Source organism: Narcine bancroftii, chromosome 2 (assembly GCF_036971445.1).
Source record: "Narcine bancroftii isolate sNarBan1 chromosome 2, sNarBan1.hap1, whole genome shotgun sequence".
Classification (NCBI taxonomy): domain Eukaryota; kingdom Metazoa; phylum Chordata; class Chondrichthyes; order Torpediniformes; family Narcinidae; genus Narcine; species Narcine bancroftii.
Window position 1 is genome coordinate 185286932 of NC_091470.1, and position 23463 is coordinate 185310394.

Genomic DNA, 23463 nt, shown 5'->3' on the forward strand with positions numbered 1-23463 from the left:
AGTAAGCATGCAAAACCAACCAATGGCGGCACTGCCATTGGTGCAGACCCGGGAGAGCGGAGACACAGAGCTGCTCCGATGGGTTCAACTGCCCAGTCATAATGCCAACAGCTCCACTTAAACAGCCTGTTAAAGAAGCCGATGGTGTTTCATTATAAAATCCTGCACTCTTGGGAGTCCGTGCCCAAGATGGTGGTGGCTGTGCTCGACAGTGGCCATGAGGGGTTGCAGACTCCAGGGGAGCAGCGGACCGGCGCAAGGAATCAGAAACTCCCTCGTTGAGAAAGAGAAGCATGGGAGATGACGACAGGATGGTGACCATGGCAGTGGTCCAGCAAGGGGCTCAGCAGCTAAAGGACCCGTAAAGGTTATGGGCTGCTGGAACACTGGCTGATGGAATTGGGGATTTGAAAGGGTGCTGAGGGCAAGCAGGGCTCCCAAAGGGCCTCAGGCACTGGAGGCTTCCTGACCACGTCGGAGGTTTGGATCTGGAGCTCAGGTGGCAGATAGATTGAACAGGAGTCTGTGTGGCTGCAGAGGCTGCGGGAGCACTGGAGGCGAATCCATGGTCACTCGGTGTCTCTGAAGGGACCCTCTTTATCTCTTTCTCCTGTTAGGGCCGCTGGGCAATGCTCATGGTGACTCTTTGCCTTACAGCAGTCAAGCGTTGAAGAGCATCAGGTATTATTGCATGACAATACATGGAACCTTGAACCTTGGGACACAAGAGATGCTGGAATCAGGAAAAAAGGAAATGGGCTGCTGGATGAACTCAGTGGGTGAGGCAGAATCTGTGGAGGCAATGGGATGGACAGTGTTGACGCAGCCTCATTCTGAACTGTCAGCCATCACTTTGCTACGTCCGATACTGCCTGGCTTCCAGAGAGTCTCCAGCACCTCTTTAATGCTTTTCATATCATTGGGAATAGTTGGGATTGGATGCATCCATAGGAAGTAAAAGGGTGACCAACGTTTTGGCTCTGGGTCCTTTTTCCCTTCTCTTACCGAGAATGGCAGCCTGAGTCTCAATGTGGACAAGACCAGGATGTTTGTGGACTTCAGGAGGACCAGGATCGTCAACCCTCCATGTTACATTAATAGCTCAGTGGTGGAGAGAATAGAGAGCACCAAGTTCCACAGAAGTGGCCTATCGTGGACACATCTCCTCACTTGTCAGGAAGGTGCAACAGTGCCTGAACCTCCTTTGAAGCCTAAAGCGGGCAAGGCTACCGGCCACCATTATGTCGACCTTCTACAGGAGCTCTATCCAGACCATCCTGGCCAGCTGCATCATAATGCAGTACGGATGCTGCAGAGAAATGGATCGGAGGTCAATCCACTGGACTACAAGAGTGGCAGAGAGGATCACGGGGGTCTCCCTTCCTTTCTCCCATCAATGTTTGAAGAGGGGTCACAAAAATCACTGAGGATCCCTTCCACCCCGCACACAGCTTCTTTCAACTGCTCCGATTGGGGAACAGATACAGGAGGATCAGAGCCAGCACCACCAGGCTGAGGAACAGCCTCTTCCCAGGGGCAGTGAGACTGATGAACGACCAAAGCAACTGACCATCCGAGACTCTCATATTCATTAAACTATTTATTTTTAGATCGGTATGTATTTCCACTCTCTTACCCATTTTACACTGGAATACTGTGTTATTGCCGTATACGTGACCCGTTACTGGAAGCTGCCTTGTTTGTTCACGAAGAACCGAAAAAATCCGGGTCCATCAAATACGCTCCACCACAGAGACTACTTACCTAAGTGGATCGAGGACGGGCAAGTCTCGACCCCCCCACCCCACCCCCAATAAAACCTGGGTTTCAAGCTCTGTGTAAAAGGGGCTAGTTTCCTGCTGACAATCCTCTACCCACGCTAAAGGGAGACTCTTTAGGAGGGTTGCCCCAGTGGTGAGCGGCATCAGCCGGCTTTTCATCCTGGGCGCTGCCATTTTATTCAAACACAACTTTATTGAAACTTTGTTCAAGCAGTTGCCGTGGGCAGGGCATGACCGGGGAGCTCCGCTGGCTGAATGCTTGCTCCCACCTTCACCGGGGGCTTGTGCGTTGCTTCAGAGAACATTTACTTTTGTAATTTTAAACTTTTATTTAAATTTTTATTTCTTCATTTCCTTACTTATTTTGCCAGTTGCTTGAATTCCAGATAGCAGAGATTTTGCTGTATTGCTTGTCTGTATGTACGTCATGCCTACTATTTGTGTGTTCTGCATCAAGGACAGGAGAATGCTGTCTTGCCAGGTTGCACTTGTACAATCAGATGATTAATAAAGCTTTAAAAATCACAGAAATCCTGGAGGATTTCAGTAGGTCTCACAGCGTCCATAGGAGGTAAAGATATATTACCAACATTTTGGGCCTGAACCCTTCTTCCCTGAATCTCTTTGAGGGAATGCCTACTCTGAAGAAGTTCTCCGATAACTGGAGGAAGGGCTCAGGCCTGAAACGTCGGTAATATATCTTTACCACCTAAGGATGCTGCAAGACTGGCTGAGCTCCTCCAGCATTTTTGTGATGACACTACAATCACAGCACCTGCAGACCTACGTGTTTCACATTTTATTCAGGCATCCGCCTGTATTGTTAATCTTCTGACGAAGGACCCAGGGCCGAGATGTTGACGTCCCTTTATGTGACCTGCTGAGTTTCTCCAGCACGCTTGTCATACAGCAGCAATTTTAGACTTTACCTGGAAGTTGCGGACCACAGTAACATGCGTCGGTGGACTCCTGGTGTTGCCATAGTTCAGGAGCGTGTCGTGTTTGGGCCCAGGGATGCGACAGGACGACAGGACTTTGGAGTATAGATCCATGCAAAGGGGCTTTCCCCTACTATACTCAGTTGGAAGTACGTGACTAAAGAAAACAAAATAAAAACGAAACGGTTGTGTCAACATTGTGGAATACTTGCGAGGCGCAACTGAATGACAACTTTTAAAATAAATCTATTCCTGTCTGGGCTGCCAACTTAAGTGGATCCAATTTAAGTGTTCTTACGTGACAGAGCCAAGCTCTGACAACTCGAGGGAGAAGGGCTGCCTGAAGTAAACCGTGCCCAACCTTGGTGGAAACATGTTTACATTATAGTGGTAAATTCCAGGGAGCGAGGAAGGGTTGGCAGGGTTAGCGCGACATGATTATGTCGCAAGCGACCCGGGTTTGAATCTGGCACTGTCTGTAGGGAATTTGCATGTTCTTCCCGTGCCTGTGTGGGTTTCCCTCGGGCGCTCCGGTTTCCTCCCATCTTCCAAGACGTATGGAGGTTATAGGTTAATTGGGAGGCACGGGTTTCAATGGCCAGAATTGCCTTCCACTGGGGTGCTAATATTTAAAGAAAATGGGAAAAGAGGAGCTTCTCTTTCACACTTTTGCCTAGGAAATGGAACATATTGTCTTCAAAGTCACTGAAAATGTTTTCAATAGTAACTTCCAACTGGAAGTTGGTGGAATATCTGGGGGGAAAAAAAGTGACTCAATTTACAACCAGCAGGACACAATCCTTCAACTGCTCACTGCTTCTGGACACATTTCAGTCCCCACCTCTGTCTGGGTGCAAAGAAAAGTACAATTGGCTCAACTCCCTTCCAATGAGGCCGAGTGAGAGATCTGTATTGGCTGATGGAATGCATTTTGTATTCCTGTCTGATTCTGGGCTGGGTCAGCTCCCCTCGGAGCCTGCCTTCCAAGAATGAATCATCGGTTGCTCAGAGATGCAATATTCAGAATAGTCAGAATTTTAGCAGCTGGGCTGTCCTTGACTCAAGACGAATGCTTAAGTGTCTGTTAAGCATTAATAACCATGGAAAATTGGAAACGGCATCTCCTTCTCGCTGATGCTCATTGCAGGCACACCTCAAGGCTGTGTGCTTAACTCACTTGCTCTACGCCCATGACTGTATATCTAGGTACAATTCAAATGCCATCTACAAATTTGCCAATGACACCACGGTCGTTGGCAGAATCACAGACGGCAACGAGGAAGTGTAAGGAAGAGACAGATCAGCCAATTGAGTGGTGTCACAAAAACCACCTTGCACCCAAAGTTGGACATCAGGAGAACATGATCCACTCCTCGTCGAGGGGTCAGCAGTGGAGAGGGTCAAGAACTCAAATTCTTGATGTCAACATCTCTGAGGATTTGCATGTCAATGCAATCACGAACAAGTTTTGTCAACGGCTCTATTTTCATGAGGAGTTTGAGGAGATTTGGTATGTCACCAACCACTCTCAAAAATTTCTACAGGCGAGCATTCATTCTGGTTGCATCACTCTCAGATATGGAGATGCCAATGCACAGGACAGGAAAAAACTCCAGAGAGTGGTTAACTTGGCCTGCGACATCACGAGCAACTGTCTTCACGTCATTGAGGACATCTATAAGCAGCCTATATCCTCAAGGGCCCCCACCATCCAGGCCATGCCCTCTTCACTCTGCCACCATACAGGAGCCTGAAGATGAGCACTCAACAGCACAAGAACAGCTTCTTCCCCTCCGCCACCAGATTTCTGAATGGACAATGAACCACAGACATGATCTCACTTTCTCCAATTTTCTTGCACGATTTATTCATTCTTGAAATTTAATTTATAGCAATGTTTGCACTGTGACACTGCCACAAAGCAATGAATTTCCTGACACGTTCATAACAATAAATTCTGATTCTGAAATGGGAAGTGTAGATGTATAGACTGGGGCAGTGAGTCATTCTATTGATTTCACTGACATGTACATCTGAGCAGTTTGTGTGGATAGTAGCATTGCAGAACAAGCCCATACCTCCCAGATCCACCTGCATGTTCTCCAGTGGCCTTTTAGACATGTATACGAGCCAGATTAGAAAGGATAAGCCAATAAAAATTTCAACCACCGAAAAACAAATGAAAACCCAGAAAGTAAACCCTCCCAGACGAGAATGTCAGGAAACTGTCTGAAAGAAGGGAAACACAAACGGAAACGAACTGTGTATTGGAACTGGGATGCAAGAGGGCGCTGAGGGCAAGAAGGGGCCTCGGGCGCTAGAGGCTTCCTGGTCGCGTCGGAGGTTTGGATCTGGAGCTCGAGCGGCCGATGGATCGAACAGGAGTCCGTGCACCTGCAGAGGCCGCGGAGACGCTGGAGGCGAATCCACAAACACTCAGCGTCTCTGAAGGGACTATCTTTTGCTTCCCTTTCTCTAATTGTAAGGGGCACCAGCTAATGCTCATGGTGACCTGGTCGATGTCTGCCTTATGGCAAGAAGGCGGCAATTTCTTGAAAATCTTGAACAATGTTGACAAAGATCGCAGATAGGAACATAGGAACAAAGGAAGTAGGAACAGGAGTAGGCCAAAAATGGCTCATCGAGCCTGCTCCGCCATTCAATAAGATCATGGCTGATCTAATTTATGACCTAACTCCACCTACCTGCCTTCTCCCCGTATCCCCTAATTCCTGGGCTTTTGAGCCGACAAAAGAAATTTCTGGAGAAACTCAATGGGTCAAGCAGGATCCATGGAGAGAAACGGTCAGTCAACCTTTCTGGCCTGGACTCTTCAATGAAGGGGGCGATATTATGTATATTGGGGGGGGGGGGTTAAGAGCCTGGGGACTCGAGGTATAAAAGGTGAGGAAAGATGGATGGAAAGAGCATTACAAAAGTGTGGGAATGAAGAGAGATAGGCAAAGGAACTGCGGAAAGTGGAGAAATGGAAATAGGGGACTAAATGGGAAGGGGAAAAATGAAAAGAACAACTGAAAAGAGTTTCAATTAGGTATTAAGATGGAGACATATGGTGATTGGCACAAAGTGAGGATGGTGAGGAATACTTTGTTGTACAGGTCTGAATAATCTGAAGGTCAGGGCAGCAGATTCAGTAGTAACGCTTGACTGAGAATTGGAATAGGAAGTCCAAGTGGACGACATTTGTGGTGCCATGACAAAAGAGAACGAAATCAAGTTGGAGATAAGCTGGTGCAGAAAGCAAACTGCTGGAGAAACTCAGCAGGTCAAGAGGTACCTGTCCATCATGAATCTGGATCAATGACACCAATAGGATTAGTTTCTTGAAGAACTGGGAGATGCACAAAGTGTTGAGTGGCCTCGTTCTGTGCAGTCTCATTCCATTACAGGCCACCATGTCAGAAGAATTACTTGGCAAACATTAATGGATATTAACATAATGTTGCAATGGTGGAACTAATAACACTGGTCAATAAAGATTTTGCTTCCTGTACTCTTTTGGGTGTATTTTCTGAAGTTTGGGCTGCTGATCTCGAAAATCCCCTTAAAAAATTCCTATTCTGTACTGCTTGTTTAGATATAACCTATTTTTGTAATTCTCTTTCATATTTTAATTCTACTTCAAGCAGACAGAACCACAAAGTGCAACATTTCAATGCAAATTCATTCTCTACATTCACAACTCTGACTTCTTCCCTGCTGGCCTTGGTGCAGCCAGTGACGAACATGGTGAGATGTTTCACCAGGACAGCGTCAGCATGGAAAAGCGGTATCAGGGGAAAAAACTGGAATCCATCAATGCTGGCCGACTATTGTTGGACACTGACACGAGAGGCAGCAGTGACAAAGCAATTTTAGGTTGAACTAACACAATGTGTCAGTATCATTATGTGATTAAACCTGTATGTCCACATTTAAATTAAAAAAAACACACACTTTCCACGTGAAACAACAAATCTGAAATTATCTTTGCGATCAGCTTGAAGTTGTCTCTCATAATCCCCATATTTTTTCAGGAACTAAACCTTTTGAAAAAATTTGTTGTCCAGTGTAATTTGTATGCCAAGTTTTCCAGGGACCTTTCACACTTGGTATGGGCCAATCAGTTGAGAATTTTGGAAAAACTTACCTGTCAAGTTTAGCCTTGAAGTCCAAAACTCCAGCGATGAGTTTAGCTGCAAATCTGTGGCACAAAAGAAAAATGACACTCAGAATCCAATCATTCCAAACTGATTAGATGACATTGGGTCAAGGTAGCGCAAAGTATAAAGCCCTGCAAAAGGCCCAGGACATCACAGGCTAAACCCTCCCCACCATCGAGAACGTCTGCCGTGGGAGAGCAGCAGCAAACATCAAGGATCCACACCACCCAGTACACGCTCTGTCCTCGCTGCTGCCTTCTGGAAAGAGGTAAAGGTGCCTCAAGACTCGCACAACCAGGAACAATTGCTACCCCTCCACCATCAATCTCATTTTTTATTATTTTTTTTTTCTGTATTGCACAGTTTGCTTGCACCTCTTGCTAACATTTCTCTCTTTTGTATACATATCTTTTCTTGAGTAGAGTTTTTTTTCCACGATCAATTAGTAGAAATTCTATCTGGCCGGCAGGAAAAAGAATCTTAGGATTGTATGTGACGTGATGCATATACTCTGATTCAGAGACTCGTTGAAGGACTCTTACTTTGATCATTTTTTTTTTAATTATTGAAAATTTATTTTATGTATTTGCACATTTTGTTTACATTTCTTTTGACTGGAGTACAGTTTACACAACTGATAAGTAGAAATTCTCCCTGGCTTGCAGGGAAATGGATCTCAGGGTGATGTACTCTGATAAAAAAATTTGAACTTTGAGGGGGCAGCATTTCACACTGATTGATGCACAATAACCTCAATCGCTAACTTCAATTCCCGGATGATTTAGATACTTCTTCTAAATAAAAATCTAGGAGCGCAAGTGGTAACAAATTACGTCCAGGTGAGGCAAAATCAACTAGTTTAGAATCATGAGAGCACAGAAGTGCATTTAAATTGTGCAAAGGGTGCGAGTTGTCAACCTGGGGAAGAGAAAATATCCTAAACACTGATTTAAAGCCAGGAAGTTGGGGGTCATGGGCTAAGTGATCAGCCATTTACCCCAGAAACAATGAATTGTGAGCTGTTGAGTGGATTCAAGGCAGAGTTTTATGGGAAATGAGGAACTGAGAGAGGCACAGGGTGTGAATGCGTCAAACTGCAGAGGAGTCACGAAGACTGAACAGCTGCTCCTGCAGAACGCGGCAAATGGGGTTCAATGGGAATCACTTCCGTGGCATCAATGTTGCACGTTCTCCAATAAGATGGATCAGGCACAGAATATTGTGTTCAGTTCTGGTCGCCTCATTACAGGAAAGATGTGCAAAACTATGGAGAGGGTGCAGAGGAAATTCACCAGGATGTTGACTGGATTGGAGAATGTGACCTAAGACAAAGTTAACAGACCTGGGTGCGGGGTTGGGGGGGGGGGGGGCACGTCTCTTTGGAATGAAGATGGACGAGAGTTGACTTAATAGAGGTCCACAGGATTATGAGAGGCATAGATAGGGTGGACAACCGGCACCCGTTTTCCATAACGAGAGCAACAAACACCAGAGCACCAGAGGACATAAGTACAAGGCGAGGGGAGACTTTTTTAAAAAAACACGCAGAGAGTTGTGGGTGCCTGGAACGTATTGCCGGGGACGGAAGTGGAGGTTGGTACAATAGGGACATTTAAAAGACTTGGGGACATGGATGCAAGAAAAATTGAGGATTAATGGCGTGAGGTGGGCAAGGTTTGATCACAAGGCAAAGGAACAGAAGCTGGTCACTCAGCCCATCGAGACTGTTCCCTAAATCTACAGTAAGCTACTCTACAGTGTTTATATAGGTCGGCACAATATTGTGGGCTGAAGGGCCTGCGTTGCGCTGTTACGTTCTCTGAAATATCTTCACCGAGATGGTTAATCTTTAGAATTCTCTACTCAACAAAGGGATTAGTGGAGAAAAGTAGCTCTGAAGTAAAAGATCATTCTTCGTGCAATGGAACAGCAGAGCAGGAAGAGAAGCCACGAGATACATTCCTGCATTTTCTTGAACAGAGAGAATCCAAATTTACTGTGGGCCCTGCAGGAAGAGTTAAAGTACTGCAGGTGGAATGGAAGACTGAAAACGTACATTCATGCATTGAGCAGTTACTCTATTATAGGGCCAGTGAACTGGGTTTGAATTCAGCATTCACTCTAAGGAGTATGTACGTTCTCTCCGTGACCTGTATGGGTTTCCTCTGGGTGCTCTAGTTTCTTCCCACCCTACACGGTTTGTAGGTTAATTGGTGTATTTGAGTGGCATGGGCTCGTGGTGCTGGAAAGGCCTGTAACTGTGCTGTGTAAATTTTTAAAAATTCTATGCTTTAAATGACCATAGGACATAGGGGCAGAAATAGGCCATTCAGCCCAATGAGTCTGCCCCACCATTTAATCATGCGCTGATCCATTTCCCCACTCATCCCCACTGCCCGGCCTTTTCTCCATGACCTTTGCTGCCCCGGTTAATCAGGAGCCTATCAATCTCTGCCTTAAATACAAAAGTTGAAACTGAATTATTTTTAAAACTAATGATTCAAATCAGTAGAGGAGCAGAGAGATCTGGGTCCAACTCTACAAGGCAGCTCAATAAAATAGATACACTCATGCCACATCAACCTTTGCATTGGATCTGGAGATTAAGATCCACAAAATAATAGCAGTACTCCCAGAGCTGCTGTAACGGCAGAACTGCCGCTGGTGGGGACCTGGGAGAGCGGCAATCGGAGACACAGCGCTGCTCCGAAGGGCTCAAAAGCCTGGTCCTAATGCCAGTGGCTCCATGCTGGGTGTTAAATGGTCTTTCGGAGGAGACAATGGTGCTTTTAAACTAAACTCCTGTGGAGGTCTGTGACCAAGATGGCGGCGCCTGTATTCATCAGCGCCGATGAGAGGTTGAAGACTCCAGGGAGCAGTGGACTAGTGCAGGACATCAGAAACGGTGAGAACACCCCACCCCACCCCCCCAACCATTGAGAAGGAGAAGGAGAGTGGATGATCCTAAGGATGGCGACCACAGCGGCGGAGCTCAGCAACTGAGGGACCCACGCAGACCATGGGCGACCTACAGTCAGGGGACACGCAGTGGCTGCAGGAGACTGGCTCATGGGAACCAAGAAACGGAACCTGGATTAGAGAGAGTGCTGAGGGCAAGAAGGGCTCCTGAAGGGCCTCGGAGTGCTGAAGGCTTCTTGATCGTGTCGGAGGTTTGGATCTGGAGCTCGGGGTGGCCGACGGATTGAACCGGAGTCTGTGCGGCTGCAGAGGTTGCAGGAGCGCTGGAGGCGAATCCACACACCCTCAGTGACTCTGAAGGGACTCTCTTTTGCTTCTCTTTCTCTTTACTGTAAGGGGTGCTGGGTGACACTTATGGTGACTCTTTGTTAGCCTTATGGCAGGCAGAAGGCAATTTCTTGTAATTACACCTTCTGTATTATTACATATAGCCATATAACAATTTACAGTATGGAAACAGGCCATCTCGGCCCTTCTAGTCCGCACCGATTTACATGAAACTCCACTAGTTCCACTTACCCACTCCCATGCCCATAACCCTCCAATCCCCTCATATCCATGGACTCATCTAACCTCCTCTTAAATGACAGAATTGACCCTGCCACAACTACTTCTTCTGGAAGGTCATTCCTCTCAGCCACCACTCTCTGAGAAAAGAAGCATCCTCTTACATTACCCCTAAAGTTTTGCCACCTAACCTTTAACATGACCCCTCGTTCCAATCTCCCCTACCCTCAGGGGAAAGAGCCTATCCATATCTACTCTATCTATTCCCTTCATAATTTTAAATACCTCTATCAAATCCCCCCTGAACCTTCTACGCTCCAATGAATAAAGACCCAGTCTACTCAATCTTTCTCCGTATTCAAGATACTGCAATCCAGGCAACATTTTTGTAAACTTTCTTTGCACCCTCTCTACCTTATTGATATCCTTTCTATAATTTGGGGACCAGAACTGCACACAATATTCCAAACCTGGCCTCACCAATACCTTAAACAGTGTCAACATCACCTCCCAGCTCCTATATTCTATGCTATGATTTATAAAGGCCAGCATACCAAAAACCTTCTTCACCACCCTATCTACATGGAAATCCACCTTCAAGGAACGCTGAACCGTTATTCCAAGATCCCTCTGTTCCTCAGCATTCCTCAATGTCCTCCCCTTCATTGCAAACGTCCTATTTTGGTTAATCTACCCAAAATGAAGCACCTTGCACTTATCTACATTAAATTCCATCTGCCACCTTTCAGCCCACCTTTCCAAACAGTCCCAAATCCTTCTGTCGTCCCTCCTCATTATCCACAACTCCCACTATTTTTGTATCGTCCGCATATTTACTCACCCAATTTTCCACCCCATCATCCAAATCATTAATATAAATGATGAATCTTGAATCTTGACAGTTGATGAAATGATATCCAGTGACTGGCCCATGACCCTTGTGTGGACCATCCTACCTGAGTTGGCCTTTCCAATCATTATAGTCCTGTTTGGGCAGTACCACAGCAGGGTTGGAGTGAACAGCCAGGGGCAGCCGACAGGTGAGATAGGCACTCTGGAGCCACCAGTCCGTGAGCTGAAACAGAAGCAAGCCTGTGAATGTAGGGCAGAGAAGGAGAACACAAAAACACAAGATAAAGAGTAACAGCAAACGACTTCGAGCTTGGTCTGCTATTAAATCAGATGACAGCAGATCTGATCCGATCTCAACTCCACTTTCCTGTGCTCTTCCCAGTCCTCTCTTCCCCAATGAACTAAAAATTTACTTCAGGCTTAAGCATTAAAAAAATAACAATGCTGCCAGAACTTCAGTAACAGAGCGGACCCAGGAGAGCAGGGAGGGGAGATACAGCAGTGCTCGCAGGGTCCTACTGCCTGGTCCTGATGCCGACGACTCCGTAGAGGCTTGAAACAGCCCATTAAAGGAGCTGATCTTTTTTATCCCCCAATCCTCTGAACAGAGAGGTCTGTGCCCCAGATGGCGGTGCTTGTGCCGGGCCACCTACCACCAGCGGTCACAAATCTTTGCGGAGCAGCTGACTGGTGCATGGCCCCAGAAACGAGAAGAACAAACACAACCCCCCCCCCCCCCCCCGCCACCACCACTGAGGAGGAGAAGCAGGGGAGACATCCTACAGGGACAGTGACCACAGCAGCGGACCAGTAAGGGGGCTCAGTGGTTGAAAGACCCACACAGGCTGCGGGCTGCTGAAGACTGGCTCATGGGAAACTTCCTGATCACATTGGAAGTTTGAAACTTGTGTTGCCATCAGTTAGAACTGGAGTCTGCATAGCGAGAGAGGCTGAAGTCGTACAGGAGGCAACTCCATGGACACTCAGTGACTCTGAAAGGGCTCTCTTTTGCTTTTCTTTTTCCTATTGTTAGGGGAATGCTCATGGCGACTCTTCATTTGCCTTATGGCAGACAGAAGTTGAAGTACATCGTGTACATTTTTACCTTTTTTTCATGGCAATAAAAAGAACTTTGAACTTTCCTCAATGACAACCTCCCTTCATTGTGTGGAGAACTCCCAAGACCCTCTGAAAGAAGAAATGTTCATGTCCTCTTATTCCACTCAGATTGCTGTGCCAGAGTCCATGATAAAAGGCATTCAGATCGCTCGAGACAAAAACATTCTGCGGTTTCCATTCGTTTTTTTAAAATCCGTCTCCCAAGCCAATTTTATGTAATATTACACCTTCTATATTATTACTCTTCAGGCAAAGGCTAGGAGAAGGTGACTCTGACTTCAAATCCCCAGGCTTGGCTCGCCCAGCCGTCAGTACCTGGAAAGGGCCCCAGCTATGGACAAATAGCACATGTCAGTTGGGCAGCAGGGACTGGGAGTTGTGACAGAGTGCAAGAACCAGTTTCCATAGTGGTGTGCAGTGGCAAACTCAGTGGGCGGAGGATCCATAAGGGCAATGGCCAGCGAGCACGGTCTTGGAACTGTCGACTGCGGGGCAATTCCGCATCACTCTGGCTCAGTGGGAGGGAGTCACGTGATGGAGTAGTGGCCGGACGGTGAACTCCAGCCCTCTCCAGAAAAGTCGGGAAAAACAAGAGAAAATACAAAGGCACAGAAATACAAGTTAAAGAAAAGTGAGTATAAAGGTGGAAAGAAGATGGAGAAAAAAGAAGAAAAATCAAAATCAACGGTAAGAAGAGAGGAAGAGAAGACAACGGAGGAAAAAGGTGAAGGCCTTACCTGTCCGAAGAGGCCCGCTGTGGAGAGAGGAGCCCGCTACCTCAGGTCGGTAGAAAAAGAACTACAACAATGGCTCACAGAGCCGAGTAAAAGTGCGCAACCGCGCATGAAAAAAAACACACCGACGGGAGGGGGGACCAGCTGGGGAGTCGATCTCCACAGCCGGCAACGACAGCTGCAGAACACCTGCAGCAAGAAGAGACCACAGAAGACAATAGAAACAAGAAAGAAGAGAAGGAAAGGGCAACAAAGAAACCACAGATGGCCAACCCAGAGGAAGAAGAAGAGGAAGAATACAGTGAAATAGATAAAGGGAAAGGCAAGGTAAAGGATATACTTGCTCTTGTTAGAGGATACATGGAGTCATTTAAAGAATGGCAAACACAGGAATTCAATGATTTAAGAAGAAGAATAAACAACACAGAAGAGAAAGTGAATAAAATAGATATGACCTTAACAGAAATGGGGAAAAAAATGGACAAGATGGAAGAACGGGCAGTAGCAGCAGAAATGGAGGTAGAAGACTTAAAAAAGAAATTGGAGGAATCTAATAAAAAAACTAAAGAGACACAAGAACTACTAGCTCAAAAAATAGATACAATGGAAAATTATAACAGAAGAAATAACATAAAGATAGTGGGCCTTAAGGAAGATGAAGAAGGCAAGAATATGAGGGAGTTTATAAAAGAGTGGATCCCTAAGACCCTAGGATGTCCAGAACTACAGCAAGAAATGGAAATAGAAAGGGCACATAGAGCATTGGCCTCTAAACCACAACCACAACAAAAACCAAGATCTATTGTAGTAAAATTCCTAAGATATACTACAAGAGAAAAGGTACTGGAGAAAACAATGGAAAAAGTAAGAGAGGGCAACAAACCACTGGAGTATAAAGGGCAAAAAATCTTCATCTATCCAGATATAAGTTTTGAACTCCTAAAGAAGAGAAAAGAGTTCAATACAGCAAAGGCGATTTTATGGAAGAAAGGGTATAAATTTACACTGAAGCATCCTGCGGTATTGAAAATATTTATTCCAGGACAACAAAACAGACTGTTCTCGGATCCAGAAGAAGCACGAAAATTTGCAGAACAATTACAAAAATAGACTGAGGGATGAAGACGGGTAATGAGGGTAAAAATGACCACGATTGATATGTATGCGGGTAAAGAGGTATAAGAGTGAATAGAGACAATGGGCATACGTGAAAGTATCTGTAATTAGAGGAAAACATAGATAGTATAGACAAGAATTAATAAGGGAAGGTAATGGAATAGAGAGAATAAGGAGGGAATTAAAAGAGTGACCTTTGTGACATATGAAAAGTGAAATCTTTTCTGGGGGGGGCTGGGTGGGGGAAAATCGGTCACTGCAAAATCAGTTGACGCTTGCGAGTGGATTCGCAAATCCAAATGGAGAGGGGAGATGTGGTTGTCCGACAAGGGAGAAAGGACAACTCAGGAGGGGAAGGGGAGATTGGGGATAAAGAAGATAGAAATAGGAGAATAAGGAAAATGTTGGATGTTGTAGGAATGTTGTCTGGTAAAGAGTTGAAAATAAGAAAACAGAAATGGAAAAGGAGGAAAGGTAATGATGGAAAAACGGAAAGAGAAGATAAGCAAAATATAAAATTTAAAAAACTCTGGCTCAGTGGCATGGGACCCAGAGGGAGGCGTTTGTCCTGGGCAAGCACTCGCCTCCAGGTCCTTGCCCTGGCACTCGGTGCCGAAAGCTCCATGGAAAACAGAACAAATGTTCTGTGAGCTGCAAGGCACCGCGTTCATCTTCGCTTGCGAATGGATGGGCCATGAGGGAGAGAGAGAGAGAGAGAGAGAGAGAGAGAGAGAGAGAGAGAGAGAGAGAGAGAGAGAGATATTATTATGTGATAATAAAGAAATCTTGAATTGGAAAAACTTACCCAGTTCTCCATTCTCAAAGACCGTTTCTCCAGCCTGTCCTGCAGCTTCATCCCGACACCAAGTGGTTTACTGAACTCTCTCACCATTTGCCTCGTCTGTTCCAACTCCTCTGGGGTCACCAGAGGCTGCAGTGCCAGGAGGTAACGCTCGAGGGTATGTCTCAGTGGAGGTATGGGCAGCTGAGGCAAGTGACCCTGAGCAGAGAAAGGCCTTGACGGACAGCGGCAGAAGACCAAAGGCTTGATACGGAGAGTTGGTTGCCATATTCCACCTGTCTGCAATAATGAGAGGAGCATAAGAATGCACATCACTGATACTGGGATGGACAAAATCAGTGGCAGACAAAACACAATCGACAACCCCCAACTTCCACTGCCATTCTCCCAAACAAGATAAACATTTGACAAAGCCTATCACAGAGGCCAACACCATAAGTATTGGAAAATGAAAACAAAACATTTTATCGAGTTCCAGTTTATTTATCGTCCAATTGTACAAGCACATTCCGACGAAACAGCGTTTTATGGTTCTCAGTGCAAAAATATGTAAGCGATTCATATGCAGTATATACTGTATGTACATATATCAAAATAAATTAATTTATAAATAAATGGTAGCATTTCAGAGGGTTTTCATCAGTCGTTCAGCGTTCTCACTGCCCGTGGGAAGAAGCTGTTTCTCCGCCCGGGAGCGCTGGGTCTGATACTCCTGTATCTCTTCACCCATCTTGGTGGATCATGTCAATGGGGGGTGGGGGGGGGGGTTGGATGGTGGAGGAGGAGGGGAGGAGGGAAGAAGGAGACTCGAATGATCCTCTCTGCTGCTCTATTGATCCTGTGGATTGACCTCCGATCCATTTCTCTGCAGCAACCATACCACACTGCGATGCAGCCGGCCAAGACGCTCTCGATCGCGCTCCTGTAGAAAGTCAACATGATGGTGGCCGGCAGCCTTGCTCGCCTCAGTCTTCTCAGGAAGTGCAGTCGCTGTTGTGCCTTTCTGACGAGCGAGGGGATGCTGTGTGTCCAGAATAGTGACTATTGAAATGGGCCCCTAGAAATTTGGAGCTGTCAGCTCTCCCCACTGCCGATCAATTAACATTTGATAAACATTTTTGAAATGTTCATATCTGGCAGCATTGATGAAAACATCCTTAACCACCTGGAGGTGGAGAAGTGTCACGCTGAACTCCTAAAGGCTTCTCTTTATTGCCTCCACACAAATGTGCTGAATAAACTCAGCAGATCACACAGCATTCACAGGAAGTAAAGGACAGCCAACATTTTGTGAAGGGCCCAGACCCGAAACATTGGTTATCCTTTACCTCCTCTGGACGCTGCATGACCTGCTGAGTTTCTCCAATACGTTTGTGTACTCCACTTGACCCCAGCAAGTTTGTGCTGTTCTAAATAACAGGCAAAGATCGAAGAACAATTGTATTCAAATAATCTCAAATAATCAAAGTTTACTGAGGAATAAAGCAGTGCTTTTGTTGACACAATATCAACAACCTCCTACTGATAGCAAACAGTGAAGTACATTTACAGAAATTAGTATCTGCCATCAACACAGAGAGCGAAAGACTTTGCCTAACATTAAACAAAAAGAAAACTGAAGAAATGGTAATATCAAAGAAATCTGATATTCCAAATTGTGAATCGTATTGGGAAATGAAATCCTGAAACAAGATCATGGGAAACATCTGATGGCAAATGTGAAATAGATGTAAAAGCAAGAACAGCATTCTTCTTTCTTTCTTTGGCTTGGCTTCACGGACGAAGATTTATGGAGGGGGTAAATGTCCACGTCAGCTGCAGGCTCGATTGTGGCTGACAAGTCCGATGCGGGACAGGCAGACACGGTTGAACATTTATAGACACGAGAAATATCCTAACGAACAAGAAAATAACATTTGACGTCCACCCTTGGAACTCTCAGCTGCTACATTCTTCCTACATTGACGTCTGGCTGAGAGTCGTGGACCATCACAAATGTAATGGGTTAAAGAATCATTGCGGCTGAGATGTGGTTTCTCAGAAGAACGCCGTGCATATCATACACGGATAGGATAACAAACGAAGGTGGTCTACAAAGAATGAAAACAAAAGCATACATTGCTAAAAAGAGTCAGAAAACAACAATCAAAATTCTTTGGACACGTCAAGCGAAGAGAAAGATTAGAAGATTTAGTTACAACTGGAAAGCTGGAAGGAAAAAGAAGCAGGAGGCTGACAGAGAATGAAAATGAGAGATGGATCAACGTCGTGGTTAGAAACAGGGGAAGCAACGACTACAATTCAGAGGGTCAGAATGTGGTGTATGAAGAGGGGATCGCCCACACTGAACGGCAAGGCACCTAAAGGACATATATGTTATATGCAGCGGGCTTTGCACAATAGGGAATAACACCCTGACCTTAACACCAAAAAGCAAACAATTGTATTATATATAATACCCAGAGCAAAGATATTATCCCTGCTTATTTTTCCGACATCGTTACTATAAAGGAGAGATCTTGGGCTCCATGTCCATAAGGCACTCAAAGCTGCTGCACAGGTTGATGGTGTTGTTAAGAAGGCGTACGGTGGATCCAACATGACCAGATAGATGTTTTCGCTCTAAGAAGGAAATGGAAACAACAGGACATGCAATTTGGGCATGTGAGAAAGTGGAAAAGTTTTGGGAAGAACTAAATCAGGTATTAAATAAAATCACAAAAAGCAACATACCAAAAAATCCAGAGATCTTTCTTCTAAGTTTTTAAGAGCTAGGCCTCAAACTGGATGAAGCGCAAAATAGATTCATTATGATAGCCTGAGCAGTAGCAAAAAAATGTATAATATCAACCTGGAAATCAGAAGAGAGCCTGAGAGTACAGCAATGGTACATGGAAATAAATGTATTCCATTGGAAAACATTTCATATAATTTAAGAAATAACGTCACAGTATTTGAACAAATTTGGGAACTGTACATGGAACATAATAGAGAGGGCTTGCCTCGGACCTCCACCCCTTAAAATGATAAGAAGACAAAATGACCTGACCCAATGTGTAAAAGTAGATGACACAATTTTCTTGTTTATTTTCATTGTGTGAGGACATTGTTTAATGGTTTTATTGTATTGTATATGTTGAACGTTTAATGGGTTTCGAGGGGGTGGGAAAGGGAGAGGGAAGGTGGGGGGGGAGGGGAGAAAATGCCACTCTGTATATTTAAGAGGGAAATGTTTGTATGTATTTTGATTGATATGGTTCAGTGTGAAAAATTTTTAAAAATTTAAAAAAAGAAGGCATATGGCGTATTGGCCTTCATTAGCTGTGATTTCAAGTTCAAGAGCCGTGAGGTAATATTGCAGCTATGCAAGTCCTTGGTTAGAATATAGTGTTCATTTCTGGTCAACTCACTACAGGAAGGATGTGGATGCTGCAGAGAGGACGTGGAGGAGATTTACCAGGATACTGCCTGGAATGAAGGGCACGCCTCACGAGGCTAGGTTGAGTGAAATTGGTCTTTTCTTCTTGAAGCGATGGAGGGTGAGGGGTGACCTAACAGAGGTGTACAAGATGATGAGAGGCATTAATCATGAGGATGGCCAGAGGCTTTTCCCACAAGGTTGAAATGGCTAACACGAGGGGGCACATTTTAAGGTCCTTGGGAGCAAGCACAGGAGGGATGTAAGAAGTAGCTTTTTCAGAGAGAGAGGGGTGGGTGCATGGAATGTGCTACTGGCAACAGTGGCAGGGACAATGGGATCTTTTATGAGTCATGGAACTGAGAAAAAAAATGGAGGGTTATGCAGTAGGGAAATTCTAGGCAGTAGGATTAGGTCAGCACAACAATGAGGGCCAAAGGGCCTGTACCGTGCTGGAAATTCCTATGTTTGTACCTGTGTTGAGCATTCTTACAGCCAATTCAAACTCTTCCACCTACGTCACTCCTCCCACCATTTGCTCAGATGTTCTAATCTCTAAAAAGAGCCCTCTGGACCACTGGCACCAAAGGTGAGCACATGGACGGTCGATAATAGCTTGCAGTGCGCTAAAGCCAAAAATCGGAAATGTGTACGAAGTGCCGAAAACACTCTGCAACATTGAAGAACAAGAAAAGCTTAAAATATCCCAGTCTGTCCAAGGTTGTGAACCTGAATGCAGAAAGTGTATGAGAGTGTAATGCACTGCAGCAGAAATAGGCTATTCAGCCGATTGAGTCTGTCGCACCATTTAATCATGAGCTAATCCATTTCCCCACTCAGCCCCACTGCCCAGCCTTCTTCCCATAACCTTTGATGCCCTGGCTTATCAAGAACTATCAATTTCTGCACAATGGAACATTGCACGGCACTGGGGCATCCTTTGTAACACCTGGGACAGGTAGAACCTCAGCACATAGTGGCCTTTGGTGCCCTCATACTTTGGTTCTGCACACGGCCTGATGCAGCCACACATGAAGGTGGACATCAGCATGAAGACAATGTTGGGTACACCTTTGCCGACTTGTACCAACGTTTCAGGCCTGAGCCTTTCATCAAGGTATAAGCAAAAGAACAGACAGGTGCCCAAATAAAAAGTTGGGTGGGGGGGTGGGGGAGAGATGGAAGAAGGGCCAGGAGGAGAAGTACAGGCAATGGCCACAAGGGAAAAGCAGAGATTTAATCAGGAGAGCTCTATGACACGCACACCCCCATGTCCCCAATAATCCTCTCCTGTCTGTGTCGGAGGACAACATGTGGACTCCATTCAGGAGAAAATCTGAGGAAAGCATCCGGTCCGGATGGAGTACACGCCTGAGTATTAAAGATCTGTGCTAACCAACTTGCCAGAAAACACAATGCAGGAGAAACTTGAATTTCTCCAGCATGGTATTTTTACTTCAAACACAGTGTCTGCACACTTTGGTGTTTTACCCTTGAGGAACCTGCCCATGTGTACCACGGCGTGGTACCCATCTAGTTTAATCAGGCCCCAATCTAAATGACTATTGAGCAGAGGCTCTTACATCCACAGTAATGAAGCATTTTGAAAAGCTGGTGTTGAAACATATCAGCTCCTGTCTGAGCAGCGACAGAGCCATTTTAATTCGCCTATCATAACCACAGGTCCACAGCGGATGCCATTTCACTGGCTCGATGCAAAGCCTTGGAACTCATGGACAGCAAAGATGCAGACATCAGGATGGCCTTTTATCAACTGCAGTTTTCATTTAACTCAAAACTAACCAGCAAACACCAAGACTTGGGACTCAATACCCCACTGTGTAATTGGATCCTGGATTTCCTCACCTCCAGACCCCAATCAGTGCAGATTAGCGAGAACATCTCCTCCACAATCTCCATCAGTACCTGAGTGCCACAGGGCAGTGTACTTCGCCCCCTGCTCTACTCACTTTACACCTATGACTGTGTGGCTCAGTACAACAACACCACCAACATCTACAAATTTGCCAACAATACCACAGAAGTGGGTTGTATAAAAAGGGTCAATTGAATCAGCCGACAGGAGGGTGAAAACTTGAGTGATCATTGTACTAATAACAACTTCTCACTCGATCCACAAGACCAGAAGAGTGGCAGAGAGGATCACCGGAGTCTCCCTTCCCCTTCCACTCCCCCTCCCACCCCACAATCAACATGATCTACCAGGATCATTGTTTGAAGAGGGCGCACAAAATCGTTGAGGACCCCTTCCACCCTGCGCACAGCATCTTTCAGCTGCTTCTGTCCAGAAAGAGATAGAGGAGGGTCAAAGCCAGCACCACCAGGCTGAGGAACAGCTGCTTCCCACAGGCAGTGAAGGAACTTCTCACACAAACCATCCGATACTCTCAATTATACAAAACAATATATTTTTTAATTTATTTGTATGGATAAAATACTTGTCCTGCATATGTATTCTTTGTCTGTCATCTGTGGGTTACATCTGGTTGTGTGTCTGCGTGTTTTGCACCAAGGACTGGAGAATGCTGTTTCGTCAGGTTGTTCTTGTACAATCAGATGACAATAAACTTGATTTGATATGGTCATCAAAACTAAGGAGCTGATTGTTGACTTCAGGAAGGGAAATCCAGAGATGAATGATCCAGTTAATCATTGGAGAAATCAGAGGTGGAGAGGGTGAGCAAACTTAAATTCTTGGAGACATTTTCTCGGAGAATCTTTCCTGGACCCAGCACACTAACAGCACAGTGAAGAAAGGACATCAGCGCCTTGACTTCCTCAGGAGTTTGTGGAGGTTTGGTGTGACATTGGACATCAGACTCGCCAAGGCAAATAGCGCCTTTGGAAGACTACACAAAAGAGTCTGGAAAAACAACCAACTGAAAAACCTCACAAAGATAAGCGTATACAGAGCCGTTGTCATACCCACACTCCTGTTCGGCTCCGAATCATGGGTCCTCTACCGGCACCACCTACGGCTCCTAGAACGCTTCCACCAGCGTTGTCTCCGCTCCATCCTCAACATCCATTGGAGCGCTTACACCCCTAACGTCGAAGTACTCGAGATGGCAGAGGTCGACAGCATCGAGTCCACGCTGCTGAAGATCCAGCTGCGCTGGATGGGTCACGTCTCCAGAATGGAGGACCATCGCCTTCCCAAGATCGTGTTATATGGCGAGCTCTCCACTGGCCACCGTGACAGAGGTGCACCAAAGAAAAGGTACAAGGTCTGCCTAAAGAAATCTCTTGGTGCCTGCCACATTGACCACCGCCAGTGGGCTGATAACGCCTCAAACCGTGCATCTTGGCGCCTCACAGTTTGGCGGGCAGCAACCTCCTTTGAAGAAGACCGCAGAGCCCACCTCACTGACAAAAGGCAAAGGAGGAAAAACCCAACACCCAACCCCAACCAACCAATTTTCCCTTGCAACCGCTGCAATCGTGTCTGCCTGTCCCGCATCGGACTTGTCAGCCACAAACGAGCCTGCAGCTGACGTGGACTTTTTACCCCCTCCATAAATCTTCGTCCGCGAAGCCAAGCCAAAGAAAAGAGAGAGGACACCTGGCAAATTTCTACAGAGGTGTGGTGGAAAATGTGCTGGATCACCATCTGTTATGGGGACACCAATACCCCCAGCGCATAAAGCCCTGCAAAAGGTAGTGGACACAGCCCAGGGCATCACAGGCAAAACCTTCCACACAATCAAGAACATCCACCCTGAACGCTGCTGTCAGAGAGCAGACGTACTTATCAAGGATCCACACCACCAGGGAGGGAATGGGAGGGGGGGGGGGGGAGGGGGGAGGAGAGAAATGACAACTGTTTGTACATATTTTGCTTGTTATGGTTCACAGTATGAAAAATAAATAAAAAAAATTAAAAAAGGATCCACACCACCCAAGACACGCTCTATTCTCGCTGCTGCCATCAGGAAAGAGGCGGAGGGGCCACAAGACTCCCACCCACCAGGTTCAGGAACAGCTGCTCCCCCTCCACTATCAGTCTCCTCAACGACAAACTCACTCAGGGGGTCATTTAAGGACTCTGGCTTGTCCACTTCACTGATTTCTTTTCCTCTCTGTATTGCATCGTTTGCTTTAATTTCTTTGCTGACATGGGTGCAGTTTTTGTTTTGCACTACCTCGACCGCAGGGGTGGAGGGAGATCTCAGGCATATATGTCATTTGAATTTTGAAATCAGGAGGGGAAAAGGGAGATGGGGGGGCGGGGCGGGGAGCTGGAGGATTAGCGAGGAAGGAGTGGGGCGTGAGGCAAAGCACGTAGTTATTTTAATCGCGTACAGGACATGCTGTTAACTCGGACGGCAAAGAAAGGTACTCGCTAGCGAGAGCGGAAAAGGCAGCGAGCTCAGTGGGCGACACGTCACCCGCCTTGACTTTGCTACAAATGTAACCAAGCCGCGAGGGCGCGGAATGAAACTCACCAAGAGGCGCGCGGCCGCCAGCATTGCCGACCGTCCGCGGGGAAGCCGCTTCAAAGCGACCTGTCAATCTCGCCCCCCAGGCTCTCTCCGGGAGCAGAGCCCCACTTGTCTGCTTCCCGTGGCCGGGCGACGTGCGGGGGAAATCTGCTGGCGTTGAAGGCTTTGCAACATCAGACCTGCTCCGGGAAGCGGCAGGCACATGGAATGTCACTCCGACTCGCCACCCACTTCGGTGGGAGCGTCTTTCCCTTTAACACACGGCTTTTCCAGGGGAGTTGCGCTTGGAAGCGCCTTTGCAATTTAATTGGCGGGACGCGAAAGACGCGGCGAGTTGGCAAATGATTACTTTGCTGTTTTGTGGTTCTCATGAGAGCTTTGGATTCCCTCCCTGGCAATGGTACGTCCTGGCCTGCGCCGCCCTCGAATATCAAATGACAACATTTGCAAGGTCAGGAGAATGGTGAATCCTCCAGTGAGACCCGGGTGACAAAGATACGTTGTTTACCCCAAAACTTGGAGCCAATGAGGTCTGAAGCGCGGACTCAGAATTGCAGGAGTCAATGAAATTCGTTGTTTTGCTCAGCGTTT

The 23463-nt window shown here is 46.2% G+C and overlaps 1 protein-coding gene across 1 annotated transcript in view; it reads right to left on the reverse strand.

The window, feature by feature from the left end:
* LOC138754765 (carnitine O-acetyltransferase-like) overlaps positions 1-23251 on the reverse strand; it is a 49291-nt gene extending 26040 nt beyond the window's left edge. Inside the window, exons 1-5 of the mRNA XM_069919554.1 lie at positions 22876-23251; positions 14995-15270; positions 11325-11443; positions 6870-6923; positions 2711-2876 (exon numbers count right to left, since the gene is read on the reverse strand). Of these exons, the coding sequence (XP_069775655.1) occupies positions 2711-2876; positions 6870-6923; positions 11325-11443; positions 14995-15270; positions 22876-22899 (639 nt within the window). The 5' untranslated portion in view covers positions 22900-23251. The remainder of the gene's footprint in view (positions 1-2710; positions 2877-6869; positions 6924-11324; positions 11444-14994; positions 15271-22875) is intronic.
* Positions 23252-23463: the final 212 nt, after the last annotated feature.